Source organism: Gekko japonicus, unplaced genomic scaffold (assembly GCF_001447785.1).
Source record: "Gekko japonicus isolate JY-2015 unplaced genomic scaffold, Gekko_japonicus_V1.1 scaffold150, whole genome shotgun sequence".
NCBI lineage: Eukaryota > Metazoa > Chordata > Lepidosauria > Squamata > Gekkonidae > Gekko > Gekko japonicus.
In genome coordinates this window covers 412940-436448 of record NW_015160839.1, presented here as the reverse complement: position 1 = coordinate 436448, position 23509 = coordinate 412940, and the positions used below count along the sequence as shown (strand labels likewise).

General features: G+C 43.0%; 1 protein-coding gene across 1 annotated transcript in view; it reads left to right on the top strand.

Moving 5' to 3' along the window:
• Positions 1-328: 328 nt before the first annotated feature.
• The window catches only part of MYO5A (myosin VA), a 124038-nt gene continuing 100857 nt past the window's right edge, over positions 329-23509 (top strand). Inside the window, exon 1 of the mRNA XM_015418672.1 lies at positions 329-355. Within this exon, the coding sequence (XP_015274158.1) occupies positions 329-355 (27 nt within the window). The remainder of the gene's footprint in view (positions 356-23509) is intronic.

Here is a 23509-nt window from a genome sequence, read left to right as displayed (position 1 = left end):
ACGGCCGCCTGCATCCCCGCGCCGGCTCTGGTACCCACAATGCATGAAGAGCCGCCGCAGCAGAAGGAGGGGGCCTGCCTAGTGGATTCATCATCCCCATCCTCCGCCGCCGCGCTTCCCAGGTAGCAACATGGCGAACGCAGCCTGGTCGGCCTGAGGCGAAACAGCAGCAGCAGCACCGCCGCCGCCTCAGCCACCTCTTTCCCCCTCAAGACTCCGGCTTCCGAAGCAACCCCGCCCTGCCCAACCCCGCCTCTGGCCTCCTTCAGCGGAGACCGAGGAGAGCCGCGGCCGGCCGGCCGGCAGCTGCAACAGCGGCCGCTCCGCGATGGCAGCCTGCGAGCTTTACACCAAGGTGAGGGGAAGATGAGGCGCGGCGGCGGGGCTAGGCCCGGGCTGAGAAGGGAACGCGGCCAGGCCCGGGCTGAGGCGCCGTTGGACTGGGGCAGTTAATGGCGGTTGGAGGGCGCCTGGCAAGGAGGGAGGGGTGGTTGCTAAGGAGGGGGGAAGGTTGGCGGCGCCCGGTGAGGGAGGCCGGGCCAGGCCTCGGGCGATGAGGGGTTTTTAGTGGGGGTTGAGGGAGAAGCCCGTGTGTGGGGCAGGGAGAGGCGGGCTGCGCTTCTTCCCGTCCGCCTGAGGTCAAGCGCTGGCGCGAAAGAGAGGCTTGTGCCTTTAGACATCTTCAAGGTGGACGCCCGTGTTGTTTGGCTCCTTAATGAAAACCCCATGAAGGGTCGCCCAGGTCGGCTGCGCTTGACACGCACGCAGTGGTGGGCCTGGAATCATCCTCCTGAGTCGGAAACAAAAATCCAGCCCAGAAGCACCTGACAAGACCCACCCGAAATTCCCAGGGGGGTTTGGGAGTCAAGGAGGGAGCTGTGGTAAATTTTAATTTTGTCAGTGTTCTGCAGCAACAGACAGTAGACTGTCGCTGCAAAATATTTACAGCATAAAATTTGAAAAAAGTAGAAAACGTCGCCTATCTTCTAAAAAAGATCTCCCGTTACATTGGCCTCCTCTTGTTTTCTCTGTGGCTGCAAATGGGCCTGGTGGCACCTTTTTGAAAAGACAGCAATGGGGTCTGTGTCCCGGTCTCAGCTTTCCTGAGTCAGAGCTCAGTTCATCACACCAAAGCTGATGCAGAGGTTAAAATGTTGCCTGTATTTTTTTCAAAAGGACCTCCTGTTCAATTTCCCTCCTCCTGTTTTCCAGCCCTCATCCGATAACACTCCCATGCATCGCATGAAGCCAGCGCTCTGACTCACAAAAGCTGATGCAGGGAATAAAGTGTTTGTTGGTCTTTCAGACTGCAAAAAGGTGTTGCAAAAAATGAAACCCAAAGTCCGGTGGCACCTTAAAGATTAACAACGCTTCTGGCCATATGACTTTCTGTGAGTCACAACTCACTTCAGGTAGACAGGTGAAGGAAAATTATACTGAGGATTCTTCTTATGGGGAAGGTGGGGGAGGGAGGTTCGAGGCAGAGATGCTGTTGTTTACTGCTCCTCCTGTTTTCTAGCCCTCAATGAGATAACCTTCCCATGCATCTCATGAAGCTAGCTCTCACTCAGGAAAGCTGATGCGGGAATAAAATGTTGCAAGTCTTCAAGGAGCCACTGTTTAATATTCCTCCTCCTGTTTTTCCAGCCCTTCTTCCCTGTCTCTGTTATGGGAGGGGGGCAGTTTTGAGGCTTCCATTAAAGAGCTAGCCCCAGCAGTGTGACTTTGCAGCATCCAGGGAATGCCAGCCACTTGTCATCTCCTTAGTGGAATGTATTCTAACAGCATCTTTCTGATGGCATCTCATTTCCTATTTTATTTGGGGGGTGGGCTGAAAGTATAAGGGAGGAAGGAAGTTCATTGGGCTATATTTAAACTTTGGGGACCAGTTTGTAAACCTATGTTCTTGTTTCACATCCTCTCCTGTAGCTGCCCCCATGCATGATGGGAGCAATAAAGCATTTTGTGGCACCTTAAAAAAATAAACTGATTTATTGTGGAGGGGAACTAAAATCCACAGATTGCAGAGAGTGTTATCTTTGTAGCTCATTCTTGACGGGTTCATGATAATCCTTGTTATGTGTTTTTAAAAAAGTATCTCTGGCTTCATTGTAATCATTTGGCATGGCATGTATTCTGCATGTTAATGAAAGGATTTGATTGAGAAGGAATACAGATTGCCAGCCACAGTGTCTTTTTTGTTGTTGTTTGTTTACGAAGGATGCCCAGCTGGTACTGGACAGTGAGGCTATACTAAGAGAGTGAAGAGCCCGAGATGCCAATGAGTTGTGTCTCACATCTTCCTTGGAAGCTTCCTTCTTACTCAGTTAGGATGTGTTGGGGTGACTGCTAAAAAAGAAAAGTCTGCTTGGAGTGCTCATGAGAACATACAGTGCCAGAGTTCCCAAGCAGTCTTTAGCTGTGGCTGCAGGTGTGGCCACAGAATGTCCACAGAGCACAGATGTAGGCACACCAATTTCAAGGTGGTTGTAGTTTGGAAAGTTGAGTATTTACAATGGCTTGAAGCAGCAAGACCAAAAGAGGAATAAGAGTACCCTCACCCCCCCCTGTTAAATATTGTGCCCTCTTCTTTTACTCTATGTAAAATGATGAAGCAAATTGTATGGAGCAAAAGGAAAAGGACGTTTTAGGCCCCATCAGATGGTTCTATTTTAGATATGGTTCCTGTGAGAGATCACAAGGCTTGAACCCTGTGGGTCTTCAGGGTGGATGCACACAAGTAACTAGACTGTGGTTTATTATAAAAGATAAAGTTTATTACAGAATCAATCAATTAGGCAAGTTTATTAAACAGCCAATACGTTATTCAAAAACCATGCAGCAAGAAAACAAGAAAGACTAGATCGTCTTAACACTTTCAGAGCGTGCATTAGACAACGCAAACCTTAAGTGCCAAAGTCATAGGCCAAAGCTCAGAAATTCTCTGTTCCCAATTGCAATTCAGGCAGAACATAGCTTAGGCCTTCAGTCCATCAGGGTCTCAGCTAGTCCTCTTTTCTTTGGGCCTTAGCTGAATTATTGTTTTTGGCCCAGCAACATCAGGTGAGGGTAACATCCAATCAGGACACGCTCTTCGAAGAAGCCTCTAGAAGATTATCTAGTGATCACCCCAGCTCTCCTCCCCCCATCATACGGGCAGCAAGTTCTCATGAGAAGCTAATCATGCCACCTTCATCTCTGGGCTTGAAGATAAAACAACTGTACAGGCCATGAGACCAATTAGCAACACCTGCAGGATGAACTAGGCTCGTTACTATTCACATTAACCCTTGGGAGGAGGCCAGGGGAGCTTTGCCTCACAGTTCCATTTGATGGTTCCATTTGAGAACTCAGGATAGAGCAAACTCACATGCAAACATACACACATACAACTTTTCAGCGTGAAGGCTTGAAAAATGAAGCCATCGTCTGACCACAGAGTTATGGCTATATGTGCTTCTAGAATTAATCTGCAGGTTGGCTATTGCTGTTTGTGTTATATGATCTCACAGGGCTCTGTGGATCCTAAAAGGGACTGGAGCATGAAGAATACTAGATTCTCAACCTCTTTCTCCCCCCCCCCCCCAAATTACTATACATTTAGATCTCTGATTCTGTCAATGTACTCTGCTTCATCTTCTGTTCCTAGAATAAAGGTGACCTGGCTAAATAGTCTCTATCACCCAAGTCCTATTGCACACAATGATTCATTTATCTTATCAGCTCTTCTGTCTAGTGAAGAATCTGTGGCATTTGCCAGTTTGTTTGCTTTTTTTTCTTACAAACCAGTTTGTCTTGTAGAACATCTATTGAACATGTCTTAAATTCTCTTGTTTCTCACTCTGGTAGTATTCAGCTTGAGTTCATATAGCTTGTAATACCAAAACTTTTTTTTTATACCATTGCCTCTTTTAAATTGTTTTATGTTATTTTATGTTTACTTTTTAGCTTTGGCTGAGGGCCAGCCTAAATTAGAAGTTGGAGATCTGTTGACTGGTTCTCCTGTCTCTTTAAACTTATATTACATAGTAGCTGTGAGAAGGCCTGTACTGGAGCAGGGCCACAGTGGTGTTTTTTTATGTGGGGTAGGATAACTCTTCCCTATGCCTTTGTTGTTTTCCTGGTGTTTTTCTTACTGGGTAAATGGCATCAGTAGACAGACAGTTTACATCGGGAAAATGGCACAAGTCCCTGCACCACAGTCCCAGCCCAGTTGGAACATAAGAACATATGAGAAGCCATGTTGGATCAGGCCAGTGGCTCATCCAGTCCAACACTCTGTGTTACACAGTGGCCAAAATCCAGTTGCCCATCCAGAGAAATGAGACATCTGGTCTTGGAACACCAGGGTCTTGTTTGGTTGTAGGTACTGCTTTGGTGGGAAAGTAACATTGTTCTGTGCGCTTCAGTATTTAATCATGCTGGCCACATGACCACAGAAAAAGTCTTTGGACAGCACTGGCTCTTTGGCTTGGAAACAGATGAGCACCGCCCCCTAGAGTTGGAAACCTTTACCTTTTAAGAATTGGGGGAGGGGCATTCTGCCTTTTACTAATTATTTCATTGAACTACCAGTGCTGATTCTGGACATATATTAAGTAGTGTTTGATTTGTATCTAGGGCATATGGGGGAGACAAAGTAGTTGGTAATAACAGTCCACCAGAAAGGCAAATAAAAGAAAAATCATTGGCGTGTAAACAGAATAGTCTTACATGTATATCTAAAGATTACAAGGGAAGGCGCTTTCCTCACTTTCTTTGGTAGGCTGTTCGGTAAAGTTGGAGAGCAGCAACTGAGGGGGTTCACACATTCTTAGGGGATGGAATCAGCAGTAGGAACTGACTAGAGAAGCACAGTTAGCTCACGACCTCATATAGCTTTTGATAGCCTTGTTTGCGTATGCTTGCTAACTGTTGCTTTCCTGATCATGACTCTTAAGAGAAGTTTTCTTTGTCTTTTGCTGAACTGCTGGAGCAAGAAATTGTCACATTAGTGCTGGTCAGTTCATAGGGAATAATCCTGAACAGGTCTCTGTGGAAGCAACTCCCACATTATTTAGTGGGGCTTTCTCCCAGGGAAGTGCCCTTAGGATTGCAGCCACAGGATAATGCAAAGAGGCTTGACTGTCTTATACCTTCTTCTCAAAATGAGGGCTACACAAATTCACAGAGACTCATAACAACTAAAGGCTACAAAAAAGTCCATTAGATGAGAACAAAGATGAATGACTTTGGTTTGGAAAGGCAAAAGTGGGTTTGTGTGTCATTCTTCAAGATCTAGCATCTTGGTGGTCAGTTCGTTTAGGGCACTCAGATGGATGCACTAGGGACATAAATTTCACGTAATAAAACAATCATTTAAACTATCAAACATTTTATGGTTCATACGTTTAATCCTTTGCCATGTTCCAGAGCCCTAGCATCTACAGCAAGTTAATGATAAATTAACTAAGAAATGGAACTGTATGCTGTTTAAGTCCTCCGGATATAAGGAAAGAAATTGTATTCGGTTTAACTTATAATGATAAATGTTGCTTTACTACGAAGCTGCCTCGAGCAGGACTCTGGAGGGGCAGTGTATAAATTCCCCAAATAAATATCGATTTGCATTAGTTGTTGCAATGCTGTTGCTTTTTCTATAATAGAAGAAAAGCTCTGAAATGGACCTGCCAATTTCCCAAAGACCTAGTAAAGATAGTGTTTTAGAGGTTTCCCCTTTTTAGAATATAGTACAAAGGAGGCCGGGGCTTAGGCAGTTAAACACAAGCTGTGTTTGGGACCATTTCCCCGTGGTTTATGAAATATTGAGGTTGCCGTGATTCATGTTCTTTCCATAGTTGCTTATCTCTCATAAAGGTATATTGCAAACTAGACTGCATTATTTTCAGATTTTGTCTACCTGTTTAGCAGATAATGTAGATAGGGTTGCTAGAGTTGCCAGATTCCAGATGATACCTGGAGATTTCCTGGGATTACAGCTGATCTCTAGGCAGCAGAGATCAGTTCACCTGGAAAAAAATGGCCGCTTTGGAAGGTAGACTGTATGGGATTGTACCCCATTGAAGTCCCTCCTCTCCCCAACCCTCGTCCTCCTCAGGATCCACCCCCCAAATCCCCTTTTTAGAATATAGTACAAAGGAGCCCGGGGCTTAGGCAGTTAAACACAAGCTGTGTTTGGGACCATTTCCCCGTGGTTTATGAAATATTGAGGTTGCCGTGATTCATGTTCTTTCCATAGTTGCTTATCTCTCATAAAGGTATATTGCAAACTAGACTGCATTATTTTCAGATTTTGTCTACCTGTTTAGCAGATAATGTAGATAGGGTTGCCAGATTCCAGATGGTACCTGGAGATTTCCTGGGATTACAGCTGATCTCTAGGCAGCAGAGATCAGTTCACCTGGAAAAAAATGGCCGCTTTGGAAGGTAGACTGTATGGGATTGTACCCCATTGAAGTCCCTCCTCTCCCCAACCCTCGTCCTCCTCAGGATCCACCCCCCAAATCTCTAGGTATTCCCCCATCTTGGAACTGGCAACCCTAAACCTAGAACAGTGTGAAGGAGAACTTACTTTCATTGAGCCCTAGGCTAATTTAGCTCTTTCTCTTCAGGCAGTCTTAAATTGTTCTGCAATGGTGCATGTTAATTAATATTTACAGCCTCACTACCCATAACCTAGAGACTGCTTCCATGGCCTCACTCTTGCCCTTTGAAGCTTAGCTGGGGAAGTGTGTTCATAACTGCTTGCTTAGGCGGATATTATATATACACATTCTTACATATGCAGTTTATTGTAAAAAGTCCATTAGTTTCATCTTCAAGCTAGAGTTTGTTGTCAGTGGCTATTAGCCACAAGGTATAGATAGGAACTCTCAGTCTGGGGCAAGTGATGCACACTGTATTCTTGGTGCTTGGGGGGGGGGGCAACAGCGGGAGGGCTTCTAGTGTCCTGGTCCCACTGCTGGACCTCCTGATGGCACCTGGTATTTTTGGCCTCTGGGTGACAGAGTGTTGGACTGGATGGGCCATTGGCCTGATCCAACATTGGCTTCTCTTATGTTCTTATGTAGTTTTATTTTAAGATTTTGGTTTACTAAGCTGAAAAGGCACCTCAGTTAATTGTAACAGACTTAATTGCGTTAAACTTTGATTTAGTTCTGATGTTATGCCAATGCATGGTTTGTGCTAACCATAATCTGCAACCCAAGCCATGGTTTGAGCTTGCAAGTGTGCAGCAGGCAAGTCTTGGTCTAAGGTGGTGTAATGGGTCAGTGTGTTGGACTAGGATCTGGGAGATGCAGGTTTGAATTCCCATGCAGCCATGGTAGCCTGTTGGCTAACCTTGGGCCAGTCACATATTCTCAGTTTAGTTTACTTCATAAAATTGTTATGAGATAACATAGAGGAAAGAATAGCATTGTAAACTGCTTTGGTTCCCCATTGGGAGAAAGCAGGGTATAAATTAATAAAAGTTACCTGTCTGTATTTTCCATCTGCTTAGTCATCTAGTCTCTAGGTTCAGTGGCTTCTGGAGGTAAGCTATAGTTTTATCTGTTGAGACACCATGGTTGCGGTCACACACACTAAATAATTGACTTTCAGTGTACTTTCCAACTGGATTCTGCCAGTTCACACAATAAAAATCCAGTTGGAAAGTGCACTGAAAGTGAATTGAAAGTTGATTATTTAGCGTGTGTGACTGCAGCCAAAGTTAAATCACAGCTGGCACAAGCCATGATTGCAAACCAGCCAAACCATGTGAAGTTTTTAAAAAATTTCTGGTTTGTCAGTCACATTACCCTAGACTGTAGATAGGCTTTGAGTACATTCCACTACAGTTGTAGTGACAAATACCTTGTTTTGCTAACTGCATGTCCTCTTGCTTCCAAGGAAAAAATCAGTTCCAAAGCAGTTATATATGTTTACAAGAAATGCATATTTAAATAAAAGTAATAAATAGCAGGCAGAATGCCAAGTTTGTACTTCTGTTGGTTCAAAGTGATTTCTCTTAATGCATACAATATCCCTGAAGCACTTCCCCATAAACAATATGTGAAATATTCCCCCCCCCCAATTAGATGACACGTTTATGGCCTGACATATCTATAACTTACTCCTAAAACTGGTAAATAAATGTTTAACATGGGCCATATTGATCCCCATGCTAGTGCAATATCACAAACTGCAATGTTAGACCAGCATTGGAAATAAGTAGGACTAGGGGCTGCGGTGGCTCAGTGGTTAAGACGCTGAACTGCAGCAGTTCAAGACCCGAGTGCCGCATGACGGAGTGAGCTCCTGTCTCTGGTCCCAGCTCCTGCCAACCAAGCAGTTTGAAAGCAAGAAATTGCAAGTAGATAAATAGGTACCGCTTTGGTGGGAAGGTAACAGCATTCTGTGCACCTCGGTGTCTAGTCATGCCGGCCACATGACCACAGAAACATCTTCAGACAGCGCTGGGTCTTCGGCTTGGAAACGGAGATGAGCACCACACCTTAGAGTTGGATTCAACTGGCTTTCGAGCAAGGGAAACCTTTAGGATGTGATACTGCCAATTTACTCAAATAATGCATAATTTTTCGATTTTTAAACCTTTTTATTTTGCTTTTAGTTATTTAAGGCAATGAACGTGGATACAGAACTATCATACTGAAATTTGAAGCTATCCTTCAAGAGAGCAAAAATGTGTTGCTTCTACAAATATAATTTTTAATTCACATAATGCCACCTGGGTAAGTGAAAAAGGGACCAGATATCAACGGCTATATTTTGGAGACAGATCAAGATGGGTAGCCATATTAGTCTGTCTGTAGCAGTAGAAAAGAGCAAGAGTCCAGTAGCACCTTAAAGACTAACAAAATATATGAGCAGTGACTCATGAAAGCTCCTACCCTGCCACATATTTTGTTAGTCTTTATGGTGCTCCTGGACTCTTGTTCTTTCCTACAGCTATATTTTGGTTTAGACTGCTTTGTCTGAATGCTGGATGTGTTCTGAGGAGGAAATGATTATCAGGGCGGGGAGTGTCTGTGGTTTTGGACAGCATATTCTGTTGGTGCAAGTTCCTTGTAGATCTGTAAAGCAAGCTGGTGAATAATGTATTTTGTAATCCTTACTGTCCAGTAAAAAAACTGGAACCCAATTAAACATTTTGAGTCATGTCATGAACATCTGCTTTGTATGCAGTATGTCCCAGGTTCGATTCCTGTTATCTCCAGTTAAAGGGGTCAGGTACTAAGTCAGGACTCAAGACTTGACAGATCTCAGGCACTTTGTTACCATGATAGCTAGAAATTTAATTGTGGACTGCAGTGATTTTAATGTAATCTCTTGGCAATTGTCAAAAGATGTACACATCTTATTTATCATTTTGCATCAGAGTGTTTTGTTGTATGGCATAAAGTGTATCTGTGTGCAGTTCTTTTTATTGATTGTTTTTATGTTAAGTTTACAGTTCATTTCCTAGCCACTTGCTTTCAATGCCAGCTAGAATACTCAAATAGGGCTTTTTAAAGCAATAGTGAAATTATGATAGGGGAGAAATTAGGTTAGGTTTAGAGGTGAGGTTCATGTGTGTGTTTTTTGTGGTCCCCCTGGAGGGGATTTTTTATTGCATTTTTTTAAATAAACTACAAACTACAATGACAAATTGGGAAGGGGTAACTACATCTAGGGAGAAAGGAAAGAAAACCACAACTAACTAAAACCCAAGAATAGGAGATCATCACAACAGCTTGTATAAATGTTAATCTTAAATTGCTAATATTACTTTGAACATAGTCAGCTATGCTAAATGTTTTATCTTTTTATCCAATGTTTTATCCAATGGTTCTCTTAAAAGGTGAGGTTCATGTTGTGGGGATGCCAGGGTTATGCCATATTTATTTATGACATAACACTTTTTGTCATAGCTTTAATAAAATTATGAGAAACTGAAGAACCTAAATCAGGATAACCTGGATCCTCCATATAGAATAACTGTTAGCGAAGGCTTCCCAAATGTGTGTGTGTATGTTTCATATGTGATTATGCCTGATTTTCTTAACATGGAGATGCCACCTATATAGACAATCATTTGTGTATGAAGTAGCCTCTGAAAAATCCTGGCCTCCTATAACATGCCACATTCTTGTTGCTTCTTATGACATTTCCTTAATAATGCACACTAAGGCTTGACTCTGAAATGCCCTTTTCACAAAGCAAAGCCAGTTTACTTTGGGCGTGCCAGATGAACAGTAGATAGATGCTGAATAGACTCCAATCTCAGAACTACTAACCACTCCCACTCTTTGGTGATGTGATGCATAAGCTGAATCAGCAATTTGTGAGAAGATTCAACAAGGTTGCTTAAAGGCCAGTAAATGGAGAATGGCAGAATTCAGTTGCCAGTAGTGTAACCATGCAGGCTTCTCTTAGTGTCATTGGCTGTTCTGTAGCTTCTCACCCTTGTCTGTGTTAGAACTTTGGAACTGGAGAAACTGAAGACCTGGTAGTTGCTTGGTAGTTGCATTATGAAAAGATCTTAAGCAGTAAGCCAGTCAGTGGTCTAGCCATCAGATAAATATGTAAATATACATCAAATGACACAATTTACTACCTAAGCACTTTACTAAGAAGAAAATGTTGGCAAGGAACAGTCGGAGAGCCAGTTTGGTGTAGTGGTTAAGTGCACAGACTCTAACCTGGGAGAACCGGGTTTGATTCGCCAATCCTCCACTTGCAACTGCTGGATAATCTTGGGAAAGCCACCTACCTCACAGGGTGTCTGTTGTGGGGAGGGGAAGGGAAAGGAGTTTGTAAGCTGGAGACTGAAGCATCTGTTGTGATGTGGCAGAATGCTGAGAAGCTGTCCCTTTCTCTTTGAAGTGATAATGTTGGGGTTAGAGCATCCCAGAAGCTAGACCTCTGCTGTCACCTGTGTTTCCTAGCTACTAGTGGCTTCCAATAACTGGGCACTATAATGTCCTTGCAGAATAATAAGGGATTGCTTCCTGGAGCTATGCCCCAACAAAAATAATAAAATTCCTTTATTGTTCATATAAATTATGCAGTTTTGTATGATTTCTATTACCCTGCATAATTTTGTAATTTTGAAGCTATTTCATAATTTTTTTAGTTTCTTCTGGGCACACAGCCACACTCTGACGCCTTGTCTGGCTTCTGAGATTTCACTGGGCATTATTTCATGTCAACATTTGAGCATGCTGTTACATCAGTTCGGGCTTTTTCTCCCTGTTTTTAAAGGAAGGCTGAGCTGTGCATCCAATACTGTATTCTTTAGCTCTGGATCATTCTCATGGCACCACAGCAAACTCATAGTCCTACATGAGGTAATATCCTCCTGGAATGGCAGGAGATTATGGCATTAGGTAAAACTGTCAGTGACTTAAATACATGTGTACTAAGTTTCTCAAGCTGCAAGGAACCCAGTCCAGGTAAGGAGATCTGTGAACAGACATAAATTTGGTGCTCATTGAAGTGTATATTTATATGAACATCCCAGTGTTACTGCTACCCAGTTGTTATTTATTCGGGTGTACACCTCCATCCATATTGTGGTTCAGCCAGTCATGAACAGGTACTTTGCAAATGCCTGACTGAAGTTGGATCAGAGCTAAATGTTTACAGGATCAGTGACGTTAAAGATGACCAAATACCAATGGAGTGTCTGTACTTTGTATACATATATGGAGTGGGGTTCAGTAAAGGCCCTAGTGGAATAGAAGCTTAATTTTGGGAGGCATTTAACAGCAGGGCTTGGAGCACATTACAAATGAAGATGGGGCATTACTGACAGAATTGCACCCCCCCCATGAAGTCCCTCCCCCCAAAAAAGAGTTCCGTTTTTCAGGAAGCCACCATGTCTTAGTATCATCATGTTTTTAATGGAGGAAGGAAGGTAGGTAACCCATCTGTTGACACAGTGCAAGAGAGCTGCTTGCAGTCTGCCTTAAGGGGAATGGATAAGACAAATTATTTAACTTCTCCTCTGAGTGATTTTTTTCAATTTCAGCATTTGATGACTGTCACAAGACAGTTCTCTCGGGGCATGGAGGGAAAACACTCTTCCTCTTTGTGTGGCTGAAGGAGTCAACTCAGATTTTGTGAACAGCCTTAACAATGAAGGAATTCAGTGTTCTGACATGGCCGTCACACGTTGGCCTCTTCCGGGGGGGTTAGGGTTTGTTTTTATATAGCTTTGAAAGGTGGGTACTATCAGTCTTGCAGAAGAGCTGAGAGACAGACTCCAGTCAGGGGCTGTCTGAACTTTATGGTGGATCAGTTCCGAATCTAGACCTCATTTACACAGAGAACATGTCGCTTGTAACATCTACAGTGGCTCCTACTCAGAATACCAGTGGCTCGCCCCACCAAGCGTTAGATGATTTAGACTATATGTACGTCAAAGTAAGTGTTGCTTTTTCTTTCCCACCCTGTTGCTGATATCAGTACAATTGTCCTGTCATCGGCAAGCGATCTAAAGGCTGAAATGGATGATGGGGAAGATTTCTGGGCAGAGCACTTAATGTTTTTTAAAACTGTTAAGAAGTTCGGGGGGGGGTTGATTTTTTTTTTTTTTAACTGGAGGAGCAGCACTAGGGATGGTGGTGTTGAATCTTACCCCATTTCCAAATCTAAATCAATCTCTCAGAAGCTACTATCAGTCTTGAGGAAAGGAGGGATGCCATGACCGGTATCAAACCTACAGCGAGGGAAAAGAACAGTTTTCAAGGGTGGTGGAGGATCAATTGTGAAACAGTTTAAACAGCCATGAACCCCAGCTCAACTGCTCCAAACAAAATTCACATCTTCCTGGCTGCTTTAAAGTTTTGTTTTGTTCATACAGCCAGGCTATCTGATCACGGATCTCCATCTTTCAGGCTTATAACAAGAAAAACTCATGGTCTTCAACCCCTAAGCATTTCTCCATTCCTACTTGTAACTGACGAAGGGAGCTCTGACTCTCAGGGGCTTATATCTGGGAATCTTGTTGGTCTTTAAGATGCTACTGGACTCAAATCATGATCTTCAACTGTAACTAGTTACAGGGCTGTATCTTAAGAAATCTGTTACAGTTATACATAAAATGTACAACTTTAGTTTTAGGATTTTTAAGGGTTACGTAAATAAGATTATTCAAAGTATGCTAGCTAACTTTTTAGTGGGTGGGGGGGGGGGGGGGGGAGGGGAAAGCATGTACTGCTTTTTGAAATTCTTAAAAGTTTTTTGAGGAGGATTTGCCGACATAACAGTTGTCAGGGTAATTCTGTAAAGCAGATTTGTTCCGCAGTGAGATGTAGTTATTGTAGAATTTATTTTGTTCCTGGTGATTTCTTTACACTATTAGTTTTTTTGTTGGTAATGTAACAGAATGCTTGGAGGAAGATAAACTTTATATGCAATCCTGTGTAGAGTTCTTCCACTGTATTTGATTGGTATCAATGAGTTTCGACAGGAGTAAGTCTGTATATAGTGTATAGGTTTGCACTGTTGTGTAACTATGTATTGATTAGCTGAGAGAGAACTGCAGAGCATGTCCAAACATATTTGTAATGTAGTTGCTGAAGACAGATTGAGTAACCCTGGGCTTGGTTGTTCCTTCCCGTTTCAACCTCCCAGCGCTTTGGGGGCTGCAGTGGAATACTGTATTTTGGCTCACCCTCCAGTGAATCTTCCTGCTAGCAGCTGATTTGAGAAACATGGCTCTCTAGAAAGTGCTATAAGCTTTTGTTGCAAAGCTTCCTGGTTTAAACAGTATCCAGCCTAATGAGTTTTGTTCCTCATGGGCTTTTTCTCAGGGTGTGCCTGCTGAAGAACATTAGGAGAGAAAGGCATGGTTTTAAAAAGCATGAGGTTCTGCACAGAAAATACACATTTAGCTCCTAGGCAGGGAGTTCCTCAGGAGTTTCTCTGAAGTCTATTCTGGAGCTCCCTCTCAGGAGTGTTTTGGCATTCCAAGTAGCCAAATTCAGTATTTCAAAAGAAGCCGATATGGTTTTAGGAATTTGGGTTTCTAAAAATAATTATGTAGCATTTAGCGCTTTCAAGTGTTCAGAGTGCTTTGCATATATTATCTCAGCGTAATTCTTATAGCAGCTGTTTCTCGTAGATGAGAATTATTATGCTTTATTACAGTTGGAGACCTTTGGTTGAAACAGAGTGACTTGCCTAAGGCCACAGCGGCTCAGTTCAGGTGCCACAAATGGGCATGATTGTGGTGACTTGCCAGGTTTTCGTGCTCCCTCTCCATATAGGAATGCAGAGGCTGAAGACAGAACCATTCGACTAACTCCATATTGTTGTGGCACCTCAACAAATTCAGGTTTGTTATTCCCAGTAGCTGGAATGCTTAATAGCTGTGGTTAAGGATCACAATTCCCGGAAAATAAATTAAGTTTATTAAGGTGCTACAGGTGGAAATCATGATACCATGGAATTAGTAGAAGTGTTCTCTTCAATCCCAGGATTTATTTTATTCTATTTATTTATACCCCACCTTTGTCCCCAATGGGGACCCAAAAGTGCTTGCAACATTCTCCTTTCCTCCATTTTACCCTCACAGCAACCCTGTGGGGTAGGTTAGGCTGAGAGTGTGTGACTGGCTCAAGTTCACCCAGCGTGCTTCCATGGCACGAGTGAGGATTCGAACCCAGATCTCCCAGATACTAGTCCGACACTTTGAGCCACTACATCGCACTGGCTCTCAGAGGCATGGAAACCTGGCAGTGAACCATCTTTGTGCCTGTCAGCAATGCTGCTCAAGTGAGGTCATGGCAGAAGAGAGATTTGAACCAGGAGCTCCTTGAAACGATAGAGGGCACATTGGCTATATTCTTCAGATGGAACAAAGACCTTTAAAAGAAAGAAAAGGACATCTTGTAACCTGAATGGCACTTCTTCTTGGGCCACTCCGCAGCTTCCTTTTTCTGTCGCAGGGAATAACATCCATGATGATGGAAAAAGTAGGAAAGATGGATTCCTTTCATAACTTCTGTGTGGCTTTAAGGGCTGTTCCGTGGAAATTAAATCCGTGGCCATTTTCAGATTATGGCCAATGTGAATCTTCCCTGCTTTTCCTGGCATGGGTCTTGTTTGTTTACTTATTTATTTATAAAGGAAGACTACTTGTTTGAATTATAGTTTATTTCGTTTATTTATATCCCACCTGTCTCCCCATTAGCTCCCCCCCCGAAGCAGCTGACATTGTTCTCCTCTCCTCCATTCTATCCTCACATGAACCCTGTGAAGTAAGTTAGGCTGAGAGTGTGTGACTGGCCCAAGGATACCCAGCAAAAACCATATTTAGCAACACATTTTGCTGATGCTTCTCCAGTGCTCCCAGCAAGCTTACATGGCACAGTGGGGATTTGTTGTGGTCTCCCGGATCCTAGTCTGACACTCTAACTACTATACCACACTTCTCGGGGAGATCAACTGAGAAGTAATTGTGGATGAGCGTGGTGTCACATTTATTTAGGCATTTTTTTATCCTGCTTTTCTTCCCAAGTTAGGGATCCAGCTTTGTTTTCCATTCACCATTGGGGCTTCACCCCAGGCCTGTATTTTACCCTTAGCTGTGTTTCCTGATATTTTAGCTGAGGTCTCTGTGAGAAGGAACAAACCAAGAATCAGAATGTTTTATTGATTATGTTACTAACGGTAGCACGATATCAGCAGTGCACTTACATAGCTTATGGGATTTAATGAACCTGAGAGCTAAATTGTACGTTGCTGACTCTGCTATATCCATATACCCTGAGGGATATGAAATACCGTTTATAAAAGCAGGCTATTTGGAAAAGAGATTTTAAACACAGGAACAGAGGAGTCTTACAGTGCAATCTTACATAGACTCCATTTTGTATAGGACTGCACTGTGATTTACTTTACACGTTGTAATTGTACGAAGCAGCCCAATTAAATGTCTGCTTAGAGTTAAATATTTGCAGTGTGTTCAGGTTTGGTCTGTGTGGATTCTGGAGGCAGGAATGGTGAATGCATTGTTCATTTCCTTAGGGTTCCAGCACATGTTGTTTGGTCTGCTAATTAAAGATCTCAGTGGCAGCAGACATGTCTAACTGTCAGAGAATAAGGCGTTCTGAATTGCTGTTACCAGACACTTGTAACTAAGGGTGGGGTTTTATACTGATTTTGGAGACTCACCTTTGTTTGGGCCCAGTACCAGCTAGAGTGAATTTCCAGGGGCACAGTCTGCTACAGCTGAAATGATGCAAGCGTCTTATGGCACCTGAAAGACATAACACATTTATTGTACTGTAAGATTTTGTCAACCAGTGCAGCCCACTGTGTCAACCAAATGTAACACTTCATACATCAAATAAAATAGGCTTCAGTTTATGAAAGCTATGATAAATTTGGTAGTCCTTAACAATGCCATAAGATTCTTTGTTATTTTAGTGAACTTAATGCCTCAGTTAGGATTTTGCGTGATTCCACAATAATAATTTTAATCAAGAATGCTAGGGAGAGAGGACACACTTTTTCAGGGTGGCAAAAAAATCTGTTCCACTGGCTGAAAATATGTCCTTCCATATTCCATGCCAGCCAAGCTGCTCAGTGCAGTGTTCAGTGCCTATAGATCAGTGCTGGCATATCTTACTCTGCAAAAATGGGTAATCAGCGATACCCCAAGGAGGCTTCTCCAGTGCTCCGCATTTATTAGGTATGTATGTGTTGGACAGAGGACTGTTTCATTTCTGCCCAGTGCATCGCACTAGGTTGCTAGATAAAACGAAAAACTGTTCACTTGTGTTCCCAGATCTGGGATGTCCAGAGGAGCAGCCAAGACACAGCCAAAAGATATGACTAGCTCTGCCCTCTCACAGTAGATGTTGTGGCATGGTTCTGCCATTAAGGCAAGCCATCTTTTTAAGTGTGCATTTGTTGTCCTCTTAAGTTGTACATTTTTTACTTTGGAAAGCCCCATGTTCCCTGTGGCTCATGCCGATGCCCTAGGGAGTAATTCACATTAATTTAAAGAAATGTGTCTCAAGGAGGTAGTGCAGATTAACTGTGGAGAAAATAATCCTGACAACTCTTGTCCAACCAGTGGGTGAAGTTTGATGAGTACTGTGAAGAAAGTAATATGTACTGTGACTTGCCTTTGCAATACTGCAGATATTAACTGCAAGGCCTCTCTGTTGACTTCCTCTTTCATTTTTAGTGGCTGCATTAGTGGGAAACTAGCCTAGTTGTGGCCATGCATTGTAGGTCTGTTTTGCCATCACCAGTATATATATGGTTGAAGGGACATTTATTTTTGTGTAGGAACACCATTTCCTTTAACTGTTCTGACTTTCACATTGGAGTACAAGGTGGAGGTCTATAATTCATTAATCATAACGTGACCTTTTATAATCCCCTTTTCCACCTTGCTTAAATGGTGAAAGTGTTAAGCAACCTTAGGACTGAAGTTGACTTATTACATTAATACAAAGACCAATGTAAAAGAGGCTTCCTCTTTCTGTCATTAGGAAACGAGTAACAACACATGACAGCGTTTATGACAGTTTAGCTTCTCGCCAGTGATCTGGAGTGAATCTGTAAGTGTGGTATTGGGTCAGTGCCATTTTCAACATAAATTAATTGAATCTAGCTTACCAACTGTTTTTAAGAAATGGAGAAGGTGGTCTGAAGCCAGAGGGAACTTCTCCTGCTCTTGTTCAATTCCCGTTAATTGTGGCTGAGAACTGTCTGGTAGATTCTGCCAATTGTCTGCATGCTCTTCTGTAAAACTGAAAATATGCAGACTCTGTGGGTAGTTTGAGACAAATTATAAATGTGACTTTTGAAATGTAAACTTCTTTATATAAGGATAGTGTGCTTTCCTCACAACTGTTCAGTACTCTTGAAGTCAATAACAGTTTGGAGATGGTGAGGCACCAGATAAGGGCCAGGCCAAGGATTTTTAGTGCTCTAAGCAAATCACTTCATCACCACCCTGCACTGTGGGAAAGGTGCCACCCTCCACCCCTGTGAAGCTGTCCTCACATACACCATTTTCTGGGGCTAGGACTGTGGCTTGCTGCTGTCCCATACCTCCTAAAATGGGTGTATTGGGGCCCTGCCCACAAACTTGCCTTCCTGAAGGAGGAAGAGGGCCACCCAACAGATAGAGGGAAGGAGCAGGCTTGCCTTGGGCTGCTCACTGGGTTGCTACTGGCCCTAATGCAGTGGGTGGGCGGCGTGATGACAAGGCTGGTTTTGGCATGCCTCCATCTCTGGTGCCCTAAGCGATCACCTAAATGCACCTAATGGACAGGCCACCCTGCATCAGGTCCCAGTGGCACACACCCAAGAGTCCTTAATCAACAGTTTCAAATTTGAATTCTTTATCTGATGAAAATACGCAGCTTGTCATTAAAACTGGCTCCTCACCAGAGGGCAGGAAGGCAAGCGACATATCATTAATTCTTAATAAAGGAACCAGTAAGGACCCACGGAATTAAAAGCTTGCTAGCCAAACTCCTTCCTCAGTTAAATTGGTGGAAAGCATTGTTAAAGCAAGAAACATTAAATACATAGCAGAACAAGCCTTGCTGAGGAAGAATCATTGTGACTTCTGCGATGGAAAGTCTTGCCTCACCAACCATATAAGTGTCAGCTATTATAACCCAGCCATGTGGACTTGAACTTCCAGACAGCTTTTTGACAAAGCCCTTCACTGAAGGTTGAACCATCTCTTGTGTGGTCCACAGCAGTGAAAGGGTTTATGATAACTGTGAACAGTCTAGCTTATATGTGGAGGTTTACATCGTTTAAATCTACTAGTGATGAAAATCAGTTCATTGAGCGCTACTGGAGTAGCTCTTTTTTTTTCTTCCCAATGCACGATGATGCTCCACACTGTTGAGAAATGTGATGTCTTGTCTAGTTTTGCTGTAAATATCATTGACTTCTTATTTTAAACAAAATTAGATAAACCTGCCAGTAAATATGGGGGTAGTAAAGTTGAATTTTATTTGTCTAAGGCTATAAAAATCGGAGAAAAATTGTAGCAAACAATGAGAATGGCAAACAGTCTAAGACATGAATAACATTCTTTATCTAGCTTACAGTCTATTATGTCATTATGAACATTGACAGAATTGTGAAGACTTTATTTGCTGGCAAAAAATAGGCAAAGTTCTGATATGACTAATGAATTCAGCCCGAGCAACTAGAGGAAAAACTGAGTGGATTGAAATGGAGTGTACTGGAGGAGAGGAGTGGGGTTGTGCAGGAGGAAGAAAGCCAATAATCAGCATTTTATCCTATTTTTTGTTATTGTATGTAAAATATAGGTAGTGGAGGGTGTTTGGAAATTTGAACAAGGACCAAGGCTGTCTGGTGAAGAGGAATCTTAGAACCAATAAAAGCCCAGTGAAACTCATTAACTAATTTATTTATTGCGTGCTGCCGAAATGGATTTGTTTTTAATCTGATTGGCAGCATCACCTCTAGAATGGCAGTTTTGTGCTTTTAATGTTATACATCTGCACAGGATTACATATTGAGTTCACGCAATGCATTTAAAATGGTTTTCTGAACAACAGGTTGGTTTGGTCCGCTAAATAATGCTTCATTCATATGCCCCAAATATACCCATGTCATTGAAAGCAATTTATGAAGATTTATTCAATTGACTTTTAGGAACATGAGAAGAGCCCTGCTGCATCAGACCAGTCCAGCATCTTGTCTTAACCAGTGGCCAAGCCAACAACAAGGCATAGAGACTAAGACTTTCCCTTGATGTTGCCTCCTGGCACTGGTATTCAGAGGTTTTACTGCCTCTGAATGTGGAGGTTCTCTTTAGTCATCATGACTAGTAGCCACTGAAGTACCCATCCTCTTTGAATCTGTTCTACTTTGATGCTCCTGTTGTCCCTCACTACAGGCTAAAATGATAAAATATACTGGTGCAGGGCAGTTGTCCTATTTGGATGCATTTTTCAGCAGTGTTTGATGAGTTTCCAGCATCCCAGTGTTTACAAATCCATCTTAAGAATTCACAGTGAATGGCTTCTAGCTGTTGCCGGTGTCTCCAAGAGGCTGTTGCCTCAAGTGGGTCTTGTGATATGACTGTTTTGACAATTAATGTGGTCGAATGATCTTCCCATGTGATCTTAGATGAGATCATGAAGTGCTGGAGGAACCTTGAAGCCCTTCATTTCTGTTTGTGCTGTGGAACAGAATTGTTTCTGTGTCCTTCTTTTTTCCTGACCAGATTCTGGTTATATGTGCAATGGGAAAGGGAGTTCAAGGAGATCTCTGTTTTCCATCGTTTAGCCTTGCTGTCATGGGTTTTTGTTTTTTTAGATGCTTTTCAGAGGCTTTTTGGAGCAATAATTGCCTCTCTTGGAACTTAGCAAGTTGACTTGTGGAAAATCTTCCCATGAGATTTCTTTGCAAGCATCTGTTGAACCTGCACAATGACTCAGGTGTCAAAAGAGTCTTACTTAACTATGGCTGCTGCTGTGCTTTGTTTTATCATCTTCTTTTAAAATAATGCACCATCTGATCGCTGTGTTCTATTTTTGTGTGCGGCAGTTCCATTTTGTAGTTTTTGGAGCAGCTGCTGCTTTCTCCTCTATTCTAGAGTAGATTTAAGGTTTGTTTAATTCCTTTCCAGCTGCCACCTTTCAAGAGTGATCTGTCCGGTCTAGATTTTAACATATCTTTGTGCGTAACTGCTGTGATAACATCCCAGAGCAATGTCCTACTTTTGTATTTCCTTGCAGGCTGTGTGTGAAACCATACGTAATATGTGCTGCTCTTTGCAAGTCTGATGTAAATACGTGAGCTGTTCCTTTGGGACAGAGTTGGCTGTCATTTGGAATAAACGACACCAAATGATGCACATCTTGCATAGCTTCATTATGAAGATAATTCTCTCTTCCTCCTTTCTGACTTCAGTCCTATCCAACTGGAAGCACAGAAGATAAACCTCCCATGCTCAGGAACCCAGTTGGAAGTCTGTGCTTCCAGTGGAAACACAGAAGATAAACCTCCCATGCTCAGGATCTACAGCTTTCTGGTATTAACAGGACATTGATATCCCTTAAATATCTCCTGTGGAGGGCTCAGCTGACACTGGCAGTTTAGTTTCTATGGTGATCTATAATCTGGTTTCCCCTTCTTCTTGTTGCTGCAAGGAGAGGTGGTTGGTTTTCCTAGCCAAAAAAATAAATAAATCAAGTGCTGCTCATGATACTGTGTAGCATAGTTTCCACTGGTGGAAAAATTATTTGGTTATCTTATTGATCAGGGATTTCCAACAGATAGCTTGATGGCTGCTGTAGAATGCCTTGTGCATCCCTTAAATGACCCAGGAAAAGATCTGCTGTAGATATTTATTTATTTTTTTAAAAAAATTGTATTTAAAGCATATTCATAACAGGCAATATTCATTACCCAGAGGACTATGTGCATATCCAGGGGTGACCACCATGAGCAGCATTCTTCCTGTTGGTCTGTTCACCTTTTTTCTTTATAGAAAATTTTGATGATATCCCGTTCTCACTTTCACTGATGTTTTTAAATTTATCATAGAAATAAAGCAACTTATATTTTTAAAAGGCACACGAGATTTCTTTGTGTGCATGCTCATGCATACATAGAAGCATCATCATTTGTGTACACTAACATTGGGGAAGTGCCACGTTCTGTGGCACAAGAACCTCCTATCCTTGCAGACCTCCCACCCCCAGGCTTTCTCTCCCCCCACCAGTACTGCAAAGGTTGCATATGTGAACTTCCATCAAGGGAATGTTCCCTGTAGGTAAGGGAGACATGGAGGTACCTGGCACCACAGTGTAAGAGAGGGCTCAGCTTGCTTCCTTTCAGCCATCACAAAGGGCCACTGTGTAGAAGAGGTTGTCTGGTGTTCTGATTGTTCTTGGGATTCAGCACCAGGTGCCCATGGGTTGCTCTTGTCTGCCAGTACCACTGAGCAACAAGGGCGCCTTTGGGCGGCAGAAGGGTGCTGCCCTTTCACCGACTATAAGTGGTTGCAGGGCGTGGAAGATCTGTGATGCTCGTTCAGTTATTCCTCTTTTTCAGTGGTCCTCTTGGCAGCAAAGGGGTGCATTTGTCAGTCTTTCTTGGTAAAAGCGAATTTTATTACTGGCATTTCCAATATTTAATAATATTAACTATTAATACTTAATATGTATTTGTTTTGTGAGCAGTCTTGGGAGTGCAGAAATTACTCAATTCGTGAACTGGCCCGAGGATACATGCCTCCCAGAACTTATCTTTGGGGTCTATTTTCTCCCCTGTCCATGATCTTTTCAAGGGCGGAGCATGAGTCCCCTTTTCACCACCGTAGAGATCATGAAATCCTGTGAGTGTTCACAAGTCCCCTACTTTTTTGTACAAATAATACAAGATGAAAGACTCTGTCCCTAACTTCTGAAGTGAAACAGTTCTTGCATTGGTTTTGAAAACGGACTTGGTGTTTGGCAAGCATCCAACACAAGGAAAAACAAGCTGCCTGAGGGCAACTCACTCCCTGTCCTCTCCATCATGGTTGGCATCAAATGGTTGCCATTAGCAGATGGTAAAGATCACTTTGCAGGAGCTTATTATACCCTTGGCAATTTACACTACCCAGTGATTCAGGAGCACTCCTGTGACTTTTCAAATGTGAATAGTTAAAGAGGGTGAGAACTCCCCACCCCATCCCAAGCACCTTTTTAAATAATAAGTAATACAATAATTATATGGGGGACTTCCGGTCGACGGAACAGCGATGGCAGACGCTCTCCTCACAACGGAGGAGGGCGAATCGCACACCAGCGGCCTGGAGGGGGGCCACCTCAAGTGACACCCCCGCGGAGCCCTTGCACTAGGCTCCCGGCCAGGGGGCTTTTGAGGGGGCGATGTGTTAAGGCCGGAGAATTGAGGCTCCTCTCCGCCCCGACGGTCCAGTCGCTGAGTGGCCTTCGGGCACAAGCTGGACTGATCGGGACAAGTGCCGGAGATCGTGCAGAATGACGTAAAACCGAGCGTGGTCAGATAAACTGGCCGACAATGAACGTGAGTTCTGAATAAAACGGAGTAGTTTGAAAAGCTATTCCCCCCTCCCCTGCGATCGGAACAGAGATTGCAAAGAGGGACGCCTCTTGTGCGAAAGAGTGGTTAACGGAAATGAAGGGGGAGAGGGGAGGAAGTAAACCGAAAGTGTTTTGAGAGACTTATCTGATCTGCGAAGTCGTTTGGTGAGTTTTTTGAGTTGTGGGGAAGCGGCAGAAATTGTAAACAAAACGGGAAAGATGGCAGCCCAGCAGAGAAAGTTTAAAACGAAAATGGGTGGGTAGAGTCCAAAACCGGAAGAGGGAGCAGATGTCCTCAAACTCCTGGTGGATATGCTCAAGCCGGTGATGGAATAACTCGATGGTATTAACCATCAATTGACTGTGATGAATAAAAACTTTGCGGCACAGCAGCTCCAGCTGAACGAGACGGAGAAAAAAGTGGAGCAGGCAAACGAGAAAATTAAAGAGAT